This window comes from Neomonachus schauinslandi, chromosome 3 (genome assembly GCF_002201575.2).
Source record: "Neomonachus schauinslandi chromosome 3, ASM220157v2, whole genome shotgun sequence".
Classification (NCBI taxonomy): Eukaryota; Metazoa; Chordata; class Mammalia; order Carnivora; family Phocidae; genus Neomonachus; species Neomonachus schauinslandi.
In genome coordinates this window covers 916,951-938,503 of record NC_058405.1, presented here as the reverse complement: position 1 = coordinate 938,503, position 21,553 = coordinate 916,951, and the positions used below count along the sequence as shown (strand labels likewise).

General features: G+C 62.2%; 2 protein-coding genes across 5 annotated transcripts in view; both read left to right on the top strand.

Annotated features, from left to right (window-relative positions):
- MCF2L (MCF.2 cell line derived transforming sequence like) overlaps positions 1-15,640 on the top strand; it is a 101,576-nt gene extending 85,936 nt beyond the window's left edge. The window contains exons 16-30 of one of the 2 annotated variants that reach the window (XM_044913499.1): positions 1,031-1,146; positions 2,305-2,374; positions 3,383-3,475; positions 3,577-3,669; positions 4,350-4,475; positions 5,318-5,539; positions 5,812-5,904; positions 6,867-6,945; positions 7,095-7,161; positions 7,909-8,027; positions 9,273-9,347; positions 12,304-12,425; positions 13,554-13,666; positions 13,757-13,860; positions 13,972-15,640. In XM_044913499.1, coding sequence (XP_044769434.1) covers positions 1,031-1,146; positions 2,305-2,374; positions 3,383-3,475; positions 3,577-3,669; positions 4,350-4,475; positions 5,318-5,539; positions 5,812-5,904; positions 6,867-6,945; positions 7,095-7,161; positions 7,909-8,027; positions 9,273-9,347; positions 12,304-12,425; positions 13,554-13,666; positions 13,757-13,860; positions 13,972-14,057 — 1,578 coding nt within the window. In that variant the 3' untranslated portion in view covers positions 14,058-15,640. The remainder of the gene's footprint in view (positions 1-1,030; positions 1,147-2,304; positions 2,375-3,382; positions 3,476-3,576; positions 3,670-4,349; positions 4,476-5,317; positions 5,540-5,811; positions 5,905-6,866; positions 6,946-7,094; positions 7,162-7,908; positions 8,028-9,272; positions 9,348-12,303; positions 12,426-13,553; positions 13,667-13,756; positions 13,861-13,971) is intronic. The other variant, XM_044913498.1, reaches the window with a different exon arrangement.
- A 2,020-nt stretch (positions 15,641-17,660) lies between these two features.
- F7 (coagulation factor VII) overlaps positions 17,661-21,553 on the top strand; it is an 11,127-nt gene continuing 7,234 nt past the window's right edge. The window contains exons 1-4 of one of the 3 annotated variants that reach the window (XM_044913130.1): positions 17,720-17,799; positions 19,510-19,535; positions 19,659-19,672; positions 20,610-20,789. In XM_044913130.1, coding sequence (XP_044769065.1) covers positions 17,720-17,799; positions 19,510-19,535; positions 19,659-19,672; positions 20,610-20,789 — 300 coding nt within the window. Of the gene's footprint in view, positions 17,800-19,509; positions 19,536-19,658; positions 19,673-20,609; positions 20,790-21,553 lie in introns of all 3 variants that reach the window. The other 2 variants (XM_044913131.1, XM_044913132.1) reach the window with 2 other exon arrangements.

Genomic DNA, 21,553 nt, shown 5'->3' with positions numbered 1-21,553 from the left:
GTGGCTGACCCCGAGAGTGTGGCTGACCCCGGGAACGTGGCTGATCCGGAGTGTGGCTGACCCCAAGCGTGGCTGACCCCGGGAATGTGGCTGACCCCGAGAGTGTGGCTGACCCTGGGAGCGTGGCTCACCCTGGAGTGTGGCTGACCCCAAGTGTGGCTGACCCTGGGAACGTGGCTGACCCAGAGTGTGGCTGACCCTGAGCGTGGCTGACCCCAGGAACGTGGCTGACCCAGAGTGTGGCTGACCTGGGAGCGTGGCTGACCCTGAGGGTGACTGACCCTGGGAACGTGGCTGACCCAGAGTGTGGCTGACCCCGGGAGCGTGGCTGACCACAGAGTGTGGCTGATCCCAGGAGCGTGGCTGACCACGGAGTGTGGCTGGCCCGGGGAGTGTGGCTGACCACGGATTGTGGCTGACCACGGAGCGTGGCCGACACCAGAGCGTGGCTGACCCGGGGAGCATGGCTGACCGCGGAGTGTGGCTGACCCCGGGAACGTGGCTGACCCGGAGCGTGGCTGACCCCGAGAGCATGGCTGACCCCAGAGCATGGCAGGAGCAGGAGGAGGACCGTGTGCAATTCCCTTGCAGGAACAGCTGAGCCACCCGGTCTGGGTTGAGGAGCAGAGTGGAGGCCTCGGGGGCTGTTGCCAGGAAGGCAGGGGCTTGTGGGCACCGGAATGTTCTGGATCTTGGTCTGGGTGGTGGTTACAGGGATGTAGACATTTGAATGATTCATCAAGGTGTATACATAACATTTTTCTCCTTCATACCAGTTATATGAGTTTTAAGAGGTTGAAAGGGAGAGGATGGAACTCCCCCCCCAACACAACTCCTAAAAATGGTGCCATCTGTAGTTGACTGACGTTTTTCAGTGCTTGTTTTCTGGGTGGTCATCTCAGAAACGGTCAGTGAATAAGTAAGGGTGGATTCACTTTCTAAACCCTGAGAGGCGTCACCTACCTGCTGGCAGCCCACGGAGCCTGTTACAGAACCCGGCGTGCCTCCCAACCTCTCCCTGCCTCCGCAGGGCTATGCTGCTGAGCTGGATAATCCGCTCATGGCGCACCTCGTGTCACCGGGCCTCCAAAACAAGAAGGACATTCTCTTCGGAAACATGGAAGAGATTTACCACTTTCATAACAGGTCAGGCCCTCCTCTGACTGCACCTGTCCGGTGGGGTCTGCCTCTGAGACAGCGGCCTGCAGGGAGCCAGACCACATGCGGGCCCCGGGCTATGGTCTGTGGGTGGAGAGCATCCTTCCTCCTCTCAGGGGACAGGCTCTCAGGGACTGCTGTGGGGCAGTGGGCTCAGCGGGGAGGTGCCGGCCAGGCCATTACAGGTGTGCTGGGAAGTACCTGGGCTTTGAGGACGTAGGAGCGCCCCCCACGCCTGCCAGGCCAGCAGCGACCAGTCCCGCTCAGTGTGTGTGTTTGGCCCTTTGGGGTGGCACCAAAGCCACACCACTCAGCAAGGCCTATTTTGTCCCCAAGCTCGTCCTTCCAAAGGAGGCAGCTGCAGACGTCCCTCTCCTGCCTCTTCTCCCTCCACGAGCACCGTCTGTGGTCGCCGTGGCTTTGGGGGAAGTACGAACGATGCTCCCACGGCCGTCCCCCACCCTTGGCTCCTCGCTGCAGTTTGCGGGAGCTCGTGGGCAAGGACATGAGGGGGTGGACGCAGGACGCATGGGCGGCAGTCAGACAGACAGCACAGGCCTGTGCGTCCTGAGAAAGCCTCCCCTGGGCTTGTGGGGGCGCTTGGGACTCCTTTCAGCCTTGGTCACCCACTTGCCTACGGAGGAGGCACCGGTGTGCCGCCGGACCCCCCGGACCGCTCCCTTTCCACGGAGGGGGCACAGGTCAGGTAGCCTGGTCCCTCAGCATCCTCGGCTTGGGCCAGGCCTCAGTGCTTGTGAACTGACCCCAGGGAGCTCTCCCTCGAGGCAGGATTGACCCCTGCGGAGCTCGATGGGTCTGGGCGGGTCTCTCACAGCTGCACCGGCTTCTGTCTGCCTCCTCGTCCCCGTCCGGCGTGCAGAAAGCAGCAGTCCTAACTTCTGCTGGTGAACGCCAACACCAGCGACCTGAAGGGACCCACGAAGGGGCCAGGTCTGCTTAAACCCGAGTTTGCTGCAGCCGGGCCCCCAGGAGAGCCCGGCCTGCGCTGCAGGGCCCCGCTCACAGTCTCCTGACTGTCCAGAGTCAGAAATAAATGTGACCTGGGAAATAACATCTGTTCATCTGTGACCGGCGTCTCCTCCGGGTTGCTATTCACGTGACCTCAGGCGCACTTTCTCTGTCTAGAATATTCCTGAGGGAGCTGGAAGACTACGCAGGCTGCCCAGAGCTGGTTGGAAGGTGTTTCCTGGAACGGGTATGTGTTTTTTCAATGTGCACCTTGCCGTGCCTACCTTGTTAAAATTACTGCATGAAACAATCATGACTTTAAACCCTATCACAGTCTCCTTCTAGCCCACTGAAATCACGAAGGGCAGGTGTTCCCGGTCTGCCTGAGGTAGGGCTTTATCTAAAGCCCAGTAGCTGGTTCAGAAGCGCCAGACTTAGAAAGCGTCTGTCTCAACAGCACACGGCAGACTTTGTGCAGCTGAACTTAGCTGACCTTCCTCGAGCTGGTGCCTGTGTCTGGTCTTGGCCCGGCCACCAGCCCTCCCGCGCGAGCGGGCCTGGGACGGGTCGCCTTCCTTTTCTCGTCTTTGACCCGGCCGATGTCCAGCTCCTTCCGGGCCGGGAGAAGCGGTGGGAGCAGGACGGGGTGTTCCTCTCAGGCCCGTCCGGATACACTGTGAGCTGGGCGACACGGACAGTGTAGCTGAGCTCAAGTCATTTTCATGATACGATAATGTAGAGGTCGAGACACGTCAGCGTGAACTGGGGTCGAGAGGCAGAAGGAAGGAGGAGGACCTGTATTTCTGCTCCGACTTGGTCTGGTCGCTGGTGACCTCCTCGGCGCTGTTTGAGAGTGGAGGGGGGCTCCTGCTGGAGGTCCGTGGTTCTCAAAGTGGGTGCCCTGGCCAGCAGCATCAGCATCCTGGGATCTTACTGGAAATGCAGGTTCTCAGGTCCCTCCCCACACCTGCCGACTCAGAACCTCCAGGGGGTTCTGTGTTAAAAAACCCCCGGGCAGCTCCGTGCACACGCATGTTTGAGCACCAAGCTCTGCAGGCTCTTTCGTTAGAAGGTCAGCCGCTGTTTTTAGTCTGTTGTTCTCACGGCAAAAAGCCAGCTGTGTGGTGCTAGTCTGTGTGAAGGAGGGACTAACGCAGCTCCGAAGCGAACCCTGGTGGGCTTGCGACGCGGCATGGGAGGTGGAGGTGGAGGCGGGGACGGGTGCGCCCTGTGACGTGCTCTGTCCCCGGGTCAGATGGAGGAGTTCCAGATCTACGAGAAGTATTGTCAGAACAAGCCGCGCTCCGAGAGCCTGTGGAGACAGTGTTCTGACTGCCCATTCTTTCAGGTGTGTTTGGGGGAGCCCCCCGTGAGCGCGCGGCCTCCCCCGCTGCCGCCCTCACACACAGGGATGGAGACGGTCCCAACGGGCGGGCTCTGGGTTTGCAGGAATGTCAGAGGAAGCTGGACCACAAGCTGAGTCTGGACTCCTACCTGCTGAAACCGGTCCAGAGAATCACCAAGTACCAACTGCTGCTCAAGGTGAGCTGCCTGCCCCCACCGCGGCCTCGCAGCCCCCCACCTGCAGCTGCCCCGGCCACCCCAGAGCGCCGCGGTCCCAGCCCCTCTGCGAGGGCCCTGGCTCTTCACAGACCTTTGTGGAGCACCTACTGTGTGCTGGCCATTGTTGGGGGGCTGTGGACACAGGGGCAAACAGTTGGGCAGACCTGCCCCGCGGAGCACGTGCTCCAGACGTCTCCACGCATACACCCCAGGCCATGCGCCCACACGCGGTCCTCCCTACAAGGCTGCCTGTGTCCAGCTTCCTTTTCGGGCCAGAGTGAGTGAGCCAGTGGACCCGCAGATGCCTTTAGCCATCACGGGTTTGGGGGTGTCAGGTTCGAAAGGAAAGAATAACAGGTCTAGGAGTGGGAAGACGTGAGCTGCAGGAGGGGCGCCCGCCCTGGGGAGGCCTGGCCGAGCGTCTGGCTCAGGGGATGTCCCTGTCTGCAGCACCAGGCAGGACCGTTGCTCAGGGGATGTCCCTGTCTGCAGCACCAGGCAGGACCGTTGGGACAGGCAGGCTGTGGGGGGTGGCATCCTGGACCTCCCCGGCCACGCAGGGAGCCACGCTATGTGTCCTGAGGGTCCACGCAGGTGCCCAGGGCCGGAGCGGGGAGTCCCGTGTCCCACGGATGTGTGAAGGCATCCTCGTCCCCCAGGAGATGCTAAAATACAGCAAGAGCTGCGAGGGGGCCGAGGACCTGCAGGAGGCACTGAGCTCCATCCTGGGCATCCTCAAGGCTGTGAATGACTCCATGCACCTGATCGCCATCACCGGCTACGACGTAAGGGCTTCCCCCTCCCGCCGACGAGCCTGGTGACGGTCCGCCTGCCATCCGTGCAGAGCTGTGCGGGGAGCATCTGTGTGCGTGCATGTCCCTGCAATCTGGCAGGAACCCAGTTCCAACTGGTGTCTGGGGCGGGCCCAGGGCGAACGGACCGCCAGCTCGGGGCGTGCCCCCGACTGCAGGGAGCCTTCACCCCTCCGAGTGGCCTGTCAGTGCAGGAGCCCTGAGGGCGGCGGTGCTCAGAGCCGATCTGTGTTCGCCGCAGCTTGTGGGTTGGGGACAGGGGACAAGCGAGCGTGAAGGTCAAACTCTGCTTTTTCCTCCTGTGCCCGAATTAGGTCAGTTTTGTTGCTTCTCTGTAAGTCAATTTGCGCCCGCCCTGTTCTTCTGAATTTAACAGGCTTTATTTTTAGAGCAGTGTTAGGTTTGCAGAAGGATAAGGGAAGGCACGAGGACCTCCCCCACGCCCCTGCGCCCCCATCACAGCCCCCCCCCGTTCCCCACACCCAGCAGGTGGGACCTTTGTCACAGGGATGAGCCTCCGCTGTTTCATCATCTCCACCCAGAGTCCAGGATGTGCCTCCCATGGGTTTGGACAGACGTGGAACACCCTGTGTCCACCAGGACGGTGTCAGACAGAGTTTCACTGCTCGAAAGCCCCCGTGCTCCACCTGCTCACCCTCCCCCAGCCCCTGGCCATCCCCGACCCCTCACCTGTCTCCACAGTTCTGCCTTTTCCCAAGCGTTATGGAGCGGGGGTCCTACAGGACGCAGCCCTCCAAGGGGGGCTGCTTTCCTGGCAACGTGTGTATAAGTCCCCACGTTCATTCTGGGCTTAGGGGAACCTGAGTGACCTGGGGAAGCTGCTGATGCAGGGCTCCTTCAGCGTCTGGACGGACCACAAGAAGGGCCACACCAAGGTGAAGGACCTGGCCAGGTTCAAGCCCATGCAGCGACACCTCTTCCTGCACGAGAAGGCTGTGCTCTTCTGCAAGAAGAGGGAGGAGAACGGGGAGGGATACGAGAAGGCCCCTTCCTACAGCTACAAGCAGTCCCTGAACGTGAGTGAGGCTTCCTCCCTACAGCCGCTGGCCCTGCGGAGGGGAGAGGGCCAGCGGTCAAGGTCCTAGCAGCCGCGCCACACCGCCCGGCTTCTGGCGCAGGCCACTCGTGTCTTTGGGTGCGGGAGTCCGGGCCCCCTCACGGCCTCAGCCCCCACCCCAAAACCACCTCCAGCATCTGGAGGATGCTCCGACCCCTTTCAAAGGCGGGAGGGTGGCGTGCTCTCATGTCACACATAACGAACGTCTGTCTCCCTGCTTTGCGTGGTCAGATGGCGGCCGTCGGCATAACAGAGAACGTGAAGGGCGACGTGAGGAAGTTTGAGATCTGGTACAACGCCAGGGAGGAGGTGTACATCATACAGGTGGGGCCCCCGCGTTCTCCCAGGCCAGGCGTCAGGGGCTTGTCGGGCCTCTCCGGCGAGGGCAGGCGTCTGGAAGCTTCCGTGGAGCCTTATCTCCCAGAGGCCTTGTGGGGGGCTGCCCTGAGCTGGACCCAGGAGGAAGTATGGGGAACCCACAGTTAGGGTGCACAAAGGGCGTGGCCGGGAACACGGGCTCGTGTGTTACACACGTGGCCAGGCTGTCCTGGCCCTCTCGGCCGCGCTGGTGAGGGCAGGAGGTAGGAGGACTGCGAGTGCGCCCTGAGCCCACGTGACCCGGCCCTGGGGCCTGTGATCGGGTCGGCCAGCACTCAGGGCAGGCCTCTTCGGGTTGCCCTCCATGTTCAGACACGGGGGCAGCCCCGGGGGATGCGGTGGCCGCGGCACCCTGCCCCGGCGTGCCCAGCAGCACGGCAGGCCCGCAGAGATGGTGCCCGGCTCCGGCTCGGGCACCAGCCCCCAGGAGCTTGGGGACGGCGGCCGGCACTCTGGCTTTCTGCCGGCCCCGCCTCCAGAGCCCAGCTGTCACTGCCCTCTGGCCGCACGCGCGGTACCGAGGCAGGACAGTGGCTCGCGCCGCTCGCGCCCTGGGAGCTTCTCCTGTCTTCCTCGTCATAAAACGATGCCATGGACCACTTCCCGGAGAGACGTGCTCCCAAAGGGCGGTTTGTGCCCCAGGTTTCCACTGAGTCCGACGCCAGCGAGGGTGTGGCGGGGGAGGCCGGGCGGTCAGCCCGCCGCCCGTGTGGCCCACAGGCCCTCCCTCTGTGCCGTGCCCATGGTGCAGTCCCGAGGCAAGGGGACCGTCCATCGCCTCCTTTCTCCCGGGCAGTGCTCCCACGGTCCGTTCCCAAGTGGTCCGCAGAAGCTTCAGGAGTAAAAGGAAAAGCAGTGTCTTTAGGGAACGTGCGTTCTCACCTCCTGGCATTCCTTCCCGGCCTCAGGCACCGAGCCCTGAAATCAAAGCTGCGTGGGTGAGTGAGATCCGCAAGGTGCTGACCAGCCAGCTGCAAGCCTGCCGAGGTAAGAGCCGCTGCGGCCACGAGCTGCTCTTGGCTTTGGCTCCAGGCGCATTTTTGCGCACGTCCAGAGCGCCCCCCAAATTCTGAGCTCTCGGCGGTGCTGCAGGGTGAGGGGTAAATTTGGTGAGTGGGGCTGTTCCCTCCCTGCAGAAGCCAGCCAGCACAGAGCGCTCGAGCAGTCCCAGAGCCTGCCTCTGCCCGCGCCGCCCAGCACAAGGTGAGCGCCTCCAGCCGGGGACAGGCGCGGGTCTGCACGCGGCCGGTGACCCGCCTCTCCTTACTGGGGTTTGGGTCACCCCAGGTGTGCCGGCAGGGCCCGGGAGCGCCCCCTGGCGTTGCGTGCGGGGGGTCCGTCCCCGCGGGCCAGCTTCAGGGACGGGGTCTCTGGCCCCACCCCGGGCAGAGGCCAGCTCTTAACCGTCTCTGATTTCCGTCTGTGGGTCATTTCCTGTTAAGTCAGCACAGGACGTGCGGCTGGCGCGCGTGACAGCCGCCATGTTTCCGCGACGATGGCGCCTCGGACAGGGACAGGGGCCGTGGGGGCCGAGGTGCAGAGCCCGACACGCCGGCCTCATCCTCCCCTGGCTTCGTCGTGCCTTCTCTGCCCTCAGCTTTCCCGTTACTGTACGCGTTCACGCGGCCTTGTGACTATTTCTCCTGTTTCTGCTGTGAGCCACCTCTGACCCTCGGTGGGACAGGCTATGGTCCAGGGAAATGATCCGCAGAACAACACTTTGAAAAGAGAAAGACCGCCCCCTGAACTCAGAGAAACCCCCACCTCCTATTCGCACCCAGCATGTGGGGTTTGTTCTCGTGTGGTTCTGCCCCCGGGAACCCGGAAGGGCTTGAAGGACCCGGTGGGGCCCCAGGGGCGGCGCAGCCTTGGATCCTCAGGGAGGACTTGAAACACTAACCCGCAACGTTCTACTTCTCCTTCTTTTTCCGGGGTGTGTGACGTCATTAGTCCCTCGAAAGGGAGCACGAGGAACATCAAGAAGTTGGAAGAAAGGAAAACTGACCCCCTGAGCCTGGAAGGATACGTGAGCCCCACGTCGTTGCCGAAGCCCCCCGAGAAGGGCAGAGGTGGGTGTCTGCGCCAGGAGCTGCGTCACGGTGTCTGTGAGCAGGCGTGTCCGGGACGCACAGACCGCTGCCTGCACGGTGTGCCAGGACCTCCCAGAGACGCGCCCTTCCTGGCGGCCGGGGTGCCCGGAGGAGAGCCCGCGTGACCGGACGTGTGCCCCGAGCGCCCCACACCATCCCTCTCTCTTCCTTTGTAGATGACACGGTCACTAGCTCTACCTCAGAAAGCTCCGCGCTTTCCAGAAAGCGCTTTACTCTGCAGGGCTTTGCTAACCTCAAAGGTCAGAAAGGTAAAAGGCACCCACCTAAAATCCATGCCGTGGATGTGTCCCTCACCGTGGTGGCCTGTCTGTCATCCATTCGTGTGGTGCTCATCTGTGTGGGCGGCTGCTGCGCGCTCCCCACCGAACCGCGTGTCCTCGTGCTGGTGTGTCTGTGGGACGCGCGGCCGGGTTCCCTCGGCGGGGCCTTTGGTTTGACAAGGCGCAAGCTGGCTTTTCCAGCGAAGGCTCGCTCAGAAACCGGAGTGTCATTGCTTTTCTTGGTTTTCTCGGGGCGGCGCCCCCCACGCCCCCCGCCCCTTTCCTGCTCTGTCCTGTTCGGCCCCCGCAGGTGTCCTGCTCCCCACGGCGCGCCAGCTGGTGTCGCCTGCCCCTGAGGGGCGGTCGTTAGGCACAGGGTGCCTAGAGGGTCCCTTGCACGGACATCTCCGAGAGCTGGGCCGCCTTTCAGTGCTGCTTGGCGGTGAGCCGTGTGGAGGGGCGCTCACGGAAGTAGCTCAGGGAGCAAGCACTGGACTCCCTGCCTGAAACTAAAAGCCAGTTTTCACTGGTCCAGAAAACTGGAGGGTTTTGGTTTCAATTTTGTTTCAATTTGTAAAGTAGTGTTAAGCTGGCCTCAAACTTCCAAAAAAAAAAAAAAAAGGACACGTCCTGGAGCTCTACAGTTGGCTAATGAGCACGGCAAGTGTGCGTCCCACGCGTCCTTCTGTGCAGAGTTAACGTGCCTCCACGTGGCCCCTAGGACGCGGGCACCGCCTCCCCTCCTGCTCTCCGGGGCCTCTCCTGTCCCCCGCGCGAGGGACGTCCGCTAGCTTCGTTCTGCTCACAGGCAGCTACTCTGCACAGTGACGATGAGCCCGCTGGGGGTCTGTGTCCCCTCCCAGCGTGAACACTGCTCCTCTCGCCTCCCCCTGCGCCCTGCACGCAGGTCCTCACGTATTTTTGCCTCTTCCTCCTTCTGCAGCTTCTCCTACCAGCCCTGACAAAAAAGCTAAGCGACACGAAGTAAAGAGCGACCCAACGCCTTTTGGTTTACGAGGTAGAGTGGCTCCACCTTCTGAACGTAGCCGGACCTCCGTTTACCCGTCCGGTTAGGGACACTGTCTTGCCCTTCGTCGCCACTGAAACACAAAACAAAATAGGTCTCTCCCAGCCAGGGGCAGATTCACTGTTTCCTCCAAAAGCATGATGCTCTGGCGACATACCGTGATGACGGACCCGTCTCAGCTGGACTCGCACCGGCTCTGCCCAGAACCTGCAGAAGCACCGGGGCCACCCGTTAGAGGCTGCTGGCGCCCGGCCAGCACGCGGGCTGGGGTGGGCTGTCACGGCAGCCGTGGCAGGCTGTGGGGCACCCCGTCCTCGGGCCCCTGCAGCACCAGCCTCGCCCCGGCGGCGCCGGTTGTCCCGAAGCTTCTTGTTGGAAGCACAGAAGGTAGCCACCAATGGGGTCCTGCCGACCCCCCATTTCATGGGAGGATGACGGGCTGTACAGACAGGTGGGGCCAAGCTCTGTACTGGACCTCAGGCCTTCTACCTTCTGCCCCTCATATCACGAGGGTAAAGCATGTCCCCCCCAAAATCCAAAGACCCCCCTCCCTGGGCCAAGGCTGAGGGTCTGAAGTTTGCAGGGAGGGATTCACTTTGAATCCTCTTGAATTTTCCAGTAATTGTGAAGGTTCCCAAGGGGTGCAGTTGATCTCACGCCCCCCCACCCCAGGACCATCCAGAGGTCACCCAGCACACTCGGCCTTGAGCACAGGTCTGTGTGCCCGGGACCCAGACGGCAGCTCTCCGCCTGCCCCCGCGTGACCAGCTCGGAGGCCAGGGGCTTCCCACAGCCTTCATGTGGGTGGACAGCATCCAGGGGCTGCCGCTGAGGTCCCAGGGCCTGGGACAGGGGTCACTTCTCCATTGACAGCCTTGTTTTCTACTTAAGACCTGGAGACGTCTGAGCATTGCCCTGGCTGACGTCCCTCGTGCAGGAAGCTGGTGAAGGGGCCTGAGCCCCGCCTGTGGCCACTTGCCCGCAGTTCCTACCGCCTTTCAGCCAAGTTGTGTGTCCTCGCCTGTGATAGGAAAATGAGGCGGCTTCGCAGGTCACCATAGACGGGACCTGAGCGTGGCACCTGGGGCCCCACCGCCAGTCCCCCTCCCCTCCAACTCCTCTGCTCCCCGTTGCCCGCTCTGTGGCTGACCACATCGAGCCACCAGCCTCCTGGGCCCTCTCACAAACGCTTACATGCTTGCCCCCCGAGAAGCTTCATCTGCCCATCGTTTTACTCAGTGTCAATATCAGGGACGATTTTGCAGAGAATAGAGGGGACCACGTTCACGGTCGTGTTGGCGTCATGTCCTACAAACTCGCCAGCATCTGCGTAGATTGAGGGGTGCCGTCCGGTTCCAAACACGTGTCTCCTCATCCCCCAGTTGGTACCTCACGTGCATTGGGCCTCGGTACCTTGCTAACGCCCTTGTTTGAACGTGGTTTTAACGCGGGCAGCTGCTTGAGCCTGGTAGAGAGGCTTTCCGCGAGGCCCCGGGGCAGAGAGGGGAGCACCACAGGCCCACGTCTGCCTCTGTGTGGCCGGGAGCCCCATGTGTGGTGGTGGGCTGCAGCAGGAGACCCTCCAGCCAGGCCGCCTGGCACTGGGGCCCCAAGGCCCCCCCATCTGCCTTTGCCATGCTGTGCACACCCCCAGACGAGCGAGGGGGCTAGGCTGGGTGGTTTGCAGCAGGAAACCCCAGTGCCCCATCCCTGCACAGACACCAGCCCCCCGCCACTCGCCCTGCGGCCCAGCCCTGAGAAGGCCGGGTTCAGGGGCTCTCCGATGCTGGGCCTGCTGGTGTGGAGTGGGGTCCGGGGCTCCAGAGGCCTCTGTGGCTCTCACACTCTTCTTTCCGGGCTCAGCACTGCTGGCTGATGGGGAGCTCTAGGCCCCAGCTCCCTTCCTATGAAGACGAGACGCCTAGTGTCCCTTTAGCAAGCGTTTCATGGCCAACTTGGAACACCACAGGCCTCGGGGACGGGCCTGTCCGGCAGCTTGCCTCACAGAGGGAGCGAGCCCTTCGTCCTCGGGGAAAGCACACTTGCCCAGGCCACATGGGATCTGGAACTGGCACGCCAAGCCCACAGCCCGCGCGCGGTCTTCCCACCGACCCCAGGCGGTGCCCGTGGTTCTCATGCCACAGGAGTGGGCTCCCGCCTCTCACGTTACTGTTGGCGTTTATGGTGTTCAGAATCGGGAATCCGTCGCCCCCCATCTCCCCTCGCTCGCGTTCTTCCCAAAATTTCCTGCAAATGGGAAATACAGATGTTATTCTTTGGGGCTGCAGGCAGGGGAAACACTGATGAGGGGACATGAGCACATTTCATAAAGTCCCCACAAGTTCTCTCCCCACACGTGCTGGCCCAGCCGCACTCTGTGGCCCCGGAAGTGCAGAGGCGTGGCTCGGGTCTGCGTGCGGCGTCTGCTGGTCTGTGCCGTGAGGGTCACGGGGCCCCGCCCTCATGGGCCAGGACGGTGCCGACACGGGGCGCGCACCGCTCGCCTCCGCTGCTGCTGTGAGCAGCGCTCCTCCAGGCGGCGTGATGCGTGTGCGAGCTCCAGGCGCTAATTGCAAACCCCTTCCCGCTGGGGCTGTTTGCTCCAACACGGATGGGTAGTGGCGTCTCCGACTGGTGACATTCAGGGCTCTGTGCTCCCCGGGTCTCCAGGGCATCGCGGCAGAGCCTGCGGGATCACCTCCCTGAGGGCTGGCTTCGCTGCCTCCCCTGGGCTGGGCTGGCGACGCTCGCCGGTGCTCGGGGCCTCCCCGGACGGTGCACAGTGGGGACACGTGTGTCAGCAGGCGTTCTGGAAGTCCGCCGTGTGTCCCGCTCCGGGGGGCAGGCCCCTCCGGGCGCACGTTGCAGGGTGGCGGGAATTGTGCGGACCACCTTCAGACAGGCTTGCGGTTGAGGGTGGTCCTCACTGGAGTCTGTTCTCTCTCAGGCTGGAGCAAAACGTCTCAGCCCTTGGAGGCCCCTGAGGACAACGACGGCTGGTCCAGTGCCGAAGAGCTGATTAATTCCTCAGACGCAGAGGAGGAAGGCAGAGTGGGCCCCAGGAAGCCGGTAACCTTGGGTCCCCCGGGGCGGTCAGCCCGGCACTGCGGGCTCCTGGGTGGGAGAGCTCCAGAGTGCGACCGTGGTGGTGCCGTGGCTGTGTGCCCACCCTCCTCCACCGTCAGGCTCCCAGCAGACGGGCTCTCTCGCACACACCTGATCTGCCCTCCAGACAAGGAGGATGCCCTTAGGACCATCCGCAAAGCTGTGTGTACGGCTCTCCCTCACTTTTTGGAGAACTCAACTGTTCGAACGCGGATTTGGGGTCTAAACAGGCCCTTTCTTTTTTTTATTTTTTTAAAGATTTTATTTATTTATTTGAGAGAGAGAGAAGGAGAGAGAGCAAGCACTTGAGAGTGGGGAGGGTCAGAGGGAGAAGCAGACTCCCTGCCGAGCAGGGAGCCCGATGCAGGACTCGATCCCGGGACTCCAGGATCATGGCCTGAGCCGAAGGCAGTCGCTTAACCGACTGAGCCACCCAGGCGCCCAACAGGCCCTTTCTTTAACACAAGCTGCAAGGAGAAGCCATTTACGCATGAACCATCAGAGTGGGGTTACGCTGACAGATACTTAGGGCACACTTGGCGCTGTCCTGGTCCACGCTCCAGGGCTCCACATGGCAGCGCTTCGTCCGTGTGAACGTGCTGAGCAGACACTGGGTGCCAGGCAGTCTAGACACCAAACAGAGCAGAGGACAAAAGACACAGTCTCCACTCTCACAGGGAAACAAAAGGTGGTCAAATACAGGCGGGCGTGTTAGGTGAGGATGGGAGCCAAGGAAGGGGAGGTCGTGCCATGAGGAGGGAACGGCAGGTGCCGAGGTCCTGGGGCGGAGGGCTGTGTTTGAGGCCGGACCACCAGCCGTGAGCCAGGGGCACTATACCGGTTGGTTGGGTTTTTAACACGGTGGCAGTGAGAGACTTGGCATCTTCTTACGACCAGGAGCTCTTCCCATTTAAGGTGACAGTCCCATCAAAAGCCCCACAAACAGCAGGGCCCTGATGAAATGCTCGTTGTCCTTCTCCTGTTGCTGGACGCCCCCCTGGGTCCTTGGCTGCGGCGGACAGCCGCTGCGGCCTCGCTCGGTGTGGGGGCCGCGGACTGTGCCCTTTGATGCGCCACCTCCTCCGCCACCAGGTCCCAGGAAAGTACACGGTCGTGACGGGCGACGAGAAGGAAAGCCCCGACGCGCTTGCCGTGAGAAGTGGGGACGTGGTGGAGGTGGTCCACGAGGGCGACGAGGGCCTTTGGTAAGATGCCTGCAGTGGGCTCAGGCCCAGGATGCCTGGGTGGGGCGGGGGGCACATGGCTGGAGCCCTGACGGCCCACGCCCCTTTCAGGTATGTCAGGAACCTGACCTCCAGCAAGGAGAGCTGGGTGCCGGCCAGCAGTCTGTCCATGCTCCTCAGCACGTCCGGCTCGGCTCAGTGCCTGAGCAGCTCAGGTAAGACCCCCGGCCCACGCGGGCCGCGCCCCGAGCCCGCGGGGTTCCACAGCCGTGAGCTTGAGCGTGCAGACACGCAGCCGCAGCCGTTCTTGCCTGGTTTTCCCGCAGAGTCCAGTGCGGGGTCCGCCCTGCTGAGCACCTCCTCCAGCTGCAGCGAGAGCTGTGGGGCCCCCCTCTCAGACCTCCAGGGGTAGCGCCGGGCCCCGCAGGAGGCCGTGCGGCCTGCGAGCCTCTAAGTTTTCCTTTGCTTGGGCTTGCTTAGTTTGGTGAGGGGACGGTGCTCTAAGAGCCTGGGGAAGGAGGACCCGGACAAGACCCCAACGAGGAGCCGCCTGCCGCCCACGGAACCTCAAGGTGCAGACGCAGGGGCCCGCAGAGGGAAGGTTCTGGAAGATTCTGCCCTGCGGCCTCCACGCCAGGACCACCCCCGATGAGGGTGCAGAAGCCAGTTGCACGAAGACCGAGGTACACTGAGCTTTCCGGGAAAACCAGGATGGACCGAGGGCACCAGGCCGCCGCGAGGAGCCCATCCCAGCCGCTCTGCGTGGTTCCGGGCATTTCTGGGCTGGTGCTTCCTGCAGGCATAGGCATGTCGTGGGAGTGACGAGTCCACTGACCCAGCAGCTTGGTGGGGGGCCTGTTTTGTCTTTTACAAGTTTTTTTTAAAGCAGGGATTAATTCCATGGCCATTTTTTGTGGTACTCTGGCCGCTAATCTTTACCAAGAATCACTGTGTTTACATGAAATGACAATTTGATACTGTATTTGATACAAAACTATTTTCTGTTACCGGGGTTTACACGACAGCACGTTGTTTATACTGCTGGGAGATTTGGGGGCTCTCGTGGGGACGGAAGCCCTCGCCAAGGCCCGCCTGGCCACAGGCGGGTGAACACACGTCCCCTGATAAAATCCAGCAGCGTTTCTACAAACAGAGGCAGTGGAAACCAAGGAGAGTCCCTTATCTGTGTAGGTTAATTTTCAAAAGAAAATTTAAACTATAATTTAAAATATTTAGCTTCTTTTCTACAAAAAAAAATGGAACTTGATTTTTTTACCTAGCTTCACTGAATTAGGATTTTTTATTGTTTTTAAAGAATAAGTAAAGATGCGGTTTTTGTGGGGTACCCTCTGAGCGAGCGCTACCCACGCGGGCTGGGTGGAAGCGCCAGCCTCCGGCGGCCCCCGCCGGCACCTCCCGCACTCGGTAAACCCCCCGAGCTCGGAAACGCAAGGAGTTCATTACTGAAACCGAGGCAGAACCAGAAAGAAAACTCCTGTGTTTTACCTTTTTGTGTTTCGGAAACAAATTCTGTTCTTTGGAAACACCGTCTGTATCTGGTGGGGGCAGATATTTTTATTCGTGTGCATATGTGGGTGTGTGTACGTAGGTGTCCCGTGTCAGGGACGCACCACGGCCCCCGCGATGCTGGAAACTGTCACTTCACAGCCCTCCCTGTGCCCCGCGCCTGCCGCGCCCACCGCCCACGAGGCCCCCACCGGCCCACCTCTGCAGTGCGTCCCAGCAGCTTTCCTCGGTGTCTGGTCGTGAGACCGTGACGCGTCTGACAGTTTACTCCGCACGCTGCTCGTCCAGAGTCCACCCCTGCCGCCTCGGCCACGTCACCACCGCTGGGGGCCCATCTTCGTTAAGGCACTTTAAAACCTCCCGTCCCGTCACTGCTTCTTGTTTTGTTTCAGGTCTTTTTTTTTTTTTTTCTGCTGATGTAAATGAAATTTAAAAATCAGAGTTCTTTATTGTGTGGATGGAGTTTGAATAAATATCAGCCCCTCTCGCTGTCTGCACAGAATTCCTCACGCGCCGTGTGTTTATCGTGCTCAGGTACGTCCACCCAGCACCTCGAGCTCCCATGAGAAATGAGGCAGGCACTGAGCTTGACCCAGACGATGTCCCATACGCTTCATTTTGTCAGAAGATGATGGAAATAGAATAACACGTGTATTGTGTCCACAGTGTAAAGATAACAAAAGAAACGGTGAAATCGCTATGTTGGAACAAGAGTCCAAGAGATGGCTTCTGAGCCAGGAGGGTCCGGGGGCAGAAGGGACAGTGGTGGGGAGGGAGGCGTGTCCCACGGAAGCAAGGAGTCACGGAGGCCGGTCGGAGCTGCGCTCACCCACACCCCAGAATCTTGCTAAGCCGACCGGTCGGGAGGGGATCAAACCAGATGCAACACATAATTGCTAAAAGACACCACACAACCAAATCGCACAAGGGCTGGAAGTAAAGACCGGAACAGAGATGTAGCAAACACTGACCTCCCGGGAGCCCCCTGCGGACCCGCGGCCTGGGCCCCAGGCTCAGACCCAACCCTGCGCTGTTGTTTGGGCCTGCCTCGCTCAGTGGACCATGTGGCCGTGGTGTAGGGTCCGGGTGGGGGGGCTCCTGCTCCCTGAGCCCAGCCCTCTGACGCCAGCAAGCCCTGGGGCTGCCCCACTCCGCCTCTGCTCACCGACCGGGGCCTGGGGTAGGACTACTCCCTGCCTGCGCTTGGCTGTCCTTCATGGACAGAAGGCCACATCCCCCACTGGCCTGTGCTGTCCCCCACCTCCCCGGAGGACCCACGCCACCCCTGGACTCAAGGGCTCAGTCCAGCGCGTGTCCCAAACCCACACGGACCTCTGCTGCCCGGCAGGTGCTGCCCACGAAATCCTGTTCCCCGCAGCTTTGGGCGGTCAGAGAAGGAACGTCCCTTTCCTGCACCTCCCGGCCAGTCGCCCCAAGTCTGCAACCAGACGCCACTGCTCTGAGAACAGCCTCAGCCCCAGTCCGCTCAAGAGGAGCATGGACACGGGCTGAGAGCCTTCCCTATGTTTGCATCGCCCAGAAGCCCGGAACGCAGCCTCGCCCGGCAGCAGAAGCCTTGCTGCTGTGGCTGGTTAGATGAGAGCCTGAGTAGGAGCCCCGACCCAAGGACGGACGGTGTCTCTGTAAGGAGACGGGCACGGACACCCAGCGGCGAGGCCATGTGCCAGCCGAAGCCGGGATGGGAGTGCGGTGTCTGCAGGTGCCCCGAACGAGGAGCCGCCTGCCGCCCACGGAACTTCGAGGTGCAGACGCAGGGGCCAGCGGGAAGGGGCAGGCAGGTCTCCTCCTCGAGCCTCCGGAGAGAGCAAGGCCCTGCCACAGACACTTGGCTCCAGGACCTGTGGCCTTCAGAACTGGCAGAGGACAGATTCCTGGTGCTGTAGTCACAGTGGCCGCAGCGGAGGGGCCCCCCCGGGGGCTTCAGGGTTCCCATGTCAGTCCGGTTGGGGTAACCGACAGGCCCGGGGGCTCAGGACGGTCCTGGTCGGACAGGAAGCCTGGCATCCTGAGAAAGCCCTCCATGCCCGCCAACCCTGGACGGAGGGTCACCCCAGCTGGCGGCCTGGGCCCGGGACGGCAGGCGCCCCTCCTCCTGGTCATCCCCACGAGGCTCTCTGGTCACCCGGGAAGCCAGGCCCCCGGGCTAGGTGTCCGCGGCAGCCCTCTTGAGCGTACTCACGTCCACACCCCAGATCCTCTCTCTCCCCGGGGTTACGACCGTGGCGTGGCTTTCCACCCACGTCCATTCTGAGGCCAGCTGCCGCGCTAAGTCCCGGGGGCCTCAGGGTTCCCAACGGCACTTGAGATGCACGCGGCCAATGCAGATCCCAAGGAGCCCCCACTCCGCAGACACAGCTGTGCTGGAGGGACCGGGGGCTTCCCGGCAGGCGCCTCGCACCGCCCCGCCCCCTGGGTTTGGGAGGCGAGTCCTCCCTCCCCACCCCTCTGCCCTGCGTGGAGGCCAGGACTTTGCCCGCCACCCCCCGCCGGAATGTCATCAGACCGTGTGACGCCACCGGTCTCACCATGGTTTCCCGGGCAGGTGAGCTGGTCCTCCTCTGCCTTCTCCTGGGCCTGCAGGGGTCTCCGGCCGCAGGTATGTCAGGGTGGAGGGGTCCTGTAAACCCGTGCGAGCGGCCACTGACCCCCACACCTCCCACGGCCCACCTCGTGGTGGACACGGCCGTGGCCGGCGGCTCCCATGTGGTCTGCACCCAGGATCCCGGCTCAGGGGTGCGGGCTGGGACGCCCCCCCTCCCACTCTGCTCTCCTGGTTCTCAGTCGGCCAGTGCCAGGGACAGGGTAGGGACACGGCTGTGACCGCAGACACCTCCCTGCCACCACGGCGCTGAGGGGCCAAAAGACAGAGACAGAGGGACGTGCTTTATAAGCGGTCCCTTGGAGACTTGCGGGTCCTGCAGGGCAGCCGTGGTCACGAGATAGACACTGTCCCACACCAGCAGCTAGCCCGGGACGGGACGGGGCGCCGGCCCGATTCCTGCAGGTGCCCAAAGGACAGCACCTCGGCTCTGGCAAGGGCAGGGCTGCTTTATCCTTCCTCGGGGCAGGAAGACAGTGCTGGCCAGGGTCGTCCCCCGCCCCGCCCGGCTTTCACTGATTGCCCACAATTATCAGACTTGCCTCTGGCCCCCGAGGGCTGTCGGGTGCACATTTGCTGTCCTCCGAGGGTAGAGAGGGTAGACGTCCCCACTCTGGGCGCCTCCGGTGGGTGTAAGCACCCCCCAACCCTTGAGTTCTTGGGTTTCCCTCAACCTCTCCTTCCAGACCAGGCGGGCTCCCCAGGAATACACACCCACGAAACGCCGTCATTGTAAAGCAGAGAGGTGGTCCCCTCGGCCTCGAGGCCTGGGAGCTGCCTCTCCCCCTTGCCCCACTCCCTCCTGCGAAGCCTCCCCACCGGACACAGCCCTTCCTTCCCGGAAGCCGAGTCCGCGGGTCTCCAGGCTGCACTCACCTCTCCTCTGGGACTCAGTTTCCCCCTTGCTCCTGCCCCTCAGTCCTGGCTTTGCTCCCACCCTGCCCATCCCCTCTTGCAGCCCAGCTGCTCTCACACAGCCCACCCCCAATGGTGCAGTCTGCCCCGGGGGCCCCGGGGGCTTTCCCAGCCTCAGCCTCGGTCTCCGTATGGTTGTCACCGACCTCAGTGTCCTCGTCTCCGTCACCCTGCCCTCTCTTAGGATGACGTAGTCTGCATGTCTGCCTGGGTGTCCTAAAGAAACCTCAAATCCAAGGTGTTCAAACTGGTCCCATTCCCCACCTGAGTGGCCTTGGGTGAGCTCTAAACCCCACCCACCCTGTTCCTCATAAGCAAAATGGGGGACAGCTACCTGCAAGAAACTACCGGGGTCACTGTGAGAAGCTGGAAGGAGGCAGCAGGCCAGGGCCTGGAGAGGGGCCCCAAGGACGCACAAGCCCCTGAGCTGGGGTCGTGGGGGCAGGTGCACAGAGCTCAGGGCAGAGCTGGCTGCGAGAGCTCAGATACTCTTGGGAGGGAGCAGAGCCGTTCACCAAGGCCGGACGAGGATGGGAAAAGCAGGCCCGGTGGGGCGGAGGTGGGGAGGCCAGGCCCACGGGGTGGCTGTGCATGCGGGTCCCTCAGTTTGCAGGGAGGTGGCCTCTAGAGACCTGGGGCTCAGGGACATATGCAGCTTCTGGTGGTTTGAGGGAGGGCTGAAGTGGAAGTGGGGTGGCTGGCTTGGAGCATCTTTAGAACAGAAAACCCAACCCTGAAGGATATCAAAAGTCAAGGGCTGGCAGCAAAGAGTGGAGAGGAGGACCCGGGGAAGAGGACCCAGGAAGGCCCCCGGCGGCCAGACAGGGAGTGTCAGGGGGTCAGCATCAGCAGGCCTCCTACCACCAAGAAAGGCCCCAGAGGAGCCTGCACTGCTCCGAAGCAGGGGTCCTGGGTGGCTTTGCTTACACTGGACACAGAAGTCAGTGTAAGCATCTCCATGGAAGGCCAGGAACATGCTTTCCAAGAGGGAGAGGCTGGGGCGCCTGGGTGGCTCAGTCGTTAAGCGTCTGCCTTCGGCTCAGGTCATGATCCTGGAGTCCCTGGATCGAGTCCCGCATCGGGCTCCCTGCCGATGCTTCTCCCTCCGACCCTCCCCCCTCTCATGTGCTCTCTCTCATTCTCGCTCTCTCAAATAAATAAATAAAATCTTAAAAAAAAAAAAGAGGGAGAGGCTGTGGTAAAGCAGAGCGAGGGTCCGGGTTGGCGGGGCGGTGGGACAGCGAGCCCCCGGGACGGGCTGGAGCTCGGGGAGAGCTGGGGAGGATGGCCCGGGTGCGAGAGACCCCTCTCCCCGCCACCGCGCCCGGCAGGCCTCTCCTGGCTCCTCCCCGTGGCCGCAGCAGCCTCACCTCCAGCGGAGCCGCCCCCCAGTCCCTGGTAGGACCCCCGTGCAGTCATCCCAACACTTGCCACACAACGTCCCAGCTGCTAGGACGCAGCGGACGCATATTTTCATTATAGAAGTTGATTGTACACATTTTGAAACAGAATAAATTTTAATCCCCAAAGTTAATTTTTTATGTACATTCTTTCACTAAGTTACATCTGCATATATATGTGCATTTTTACATTTTATTAACAGTATGTGTGATTTGATTATCTTATTTCATTTAATATTACGTCTTCTGAAACGTCGCGTTTCATGGCGCAGGGGACGCCGTCACGGACTGGCCAGGCTCTCCTTCCCGCGAGGTCTGCGTGCCCGCCTCGGAGTCCTTCCGTGGGGTGGCGACCAGGCCAGAAGGGACGAGTGTGTGACGTTAGAAGATAGCGAAGGAACTCCCCACGCTCGCACACAGAGCGGCCACGCTGCCGTGGCCGGCCAGGAAGCCCTGACGCCCGTGACTCGGCGGGACACGCCGCGCGGTGGTGTCGGGGCTCACGGGACCCCATCTCTCAGTCTTCCTCACCCAGGAGGAGGCCCACGGCGTCTTGCGCAGGCAGAGGCGCGCCAACTTGTTCCTGGAGGAGCTGAGGCCCAGCTCCCTGGAGAGGGAGTGCAGGGAGGAGCTTTGCTCCTTCGAGGAGGCCAGGGAGATCTTCCAGGACGCCGAGAGGACGGTGAGTCCGCCCTGCGGGGGGCGCGCGCCCAGGCTCCCTGCGCGGGTGCGGCCAGGGGGCTCCCGCAGGCGCAGGCCTCGGCGTCCGGTCCCCCGGGCCTGAAGGACAGCTTCCCTCTGGTCGGTCGGCGCTCCTGCGACGCCCCGGCCGCCCGCCCGCTCCCAGGGGCGTCCCCCTCGCTGCCACACCGGGCGCCCCAACTCGGCCTCAGAAAATACAGTGTGAACAGCGCGCTCGATGTGTCCCGTGCCTCCCCAGGGAAGGTCCCGAGCCCCAAACTGCCCGTGCTTTGGGGAGGCGCCGCTGACAGAGCCGACCTCGGAGACCCACGCCTGGGCGGGCCCCTCACAGCAGCGCCCGCCTGCGGACGCCTCCTCAGGACAACTTGTGCGAGGAGACTTAGGGAGCCGCCACGGCCTCCACATGCGCGGGGCCCGATGCCGAGAGAGGGCTCGTTGCTCTTCTCGCTTCTCAAAGAGGAATATTCAGTTGTACCACACCCCTTCCAGCTCCTTGGGCAGGGGCGCCCCTCAGATGGTGAGGAGACGAAACCACACTTCCCCTCACGGGATGTCTCACGCTTACAAGACACTCACCTCGCAGGGAACACACACCTCACCCACGGGACACACACCTCACACTCACAGGACACCTCACACCCACAGGACACCTCACACCCACAGGACACCACCTCACACTCACAGGACACCTCACACTCACAGGACACCACCTCACACCCACAGGACACCACCTCACACCCACAG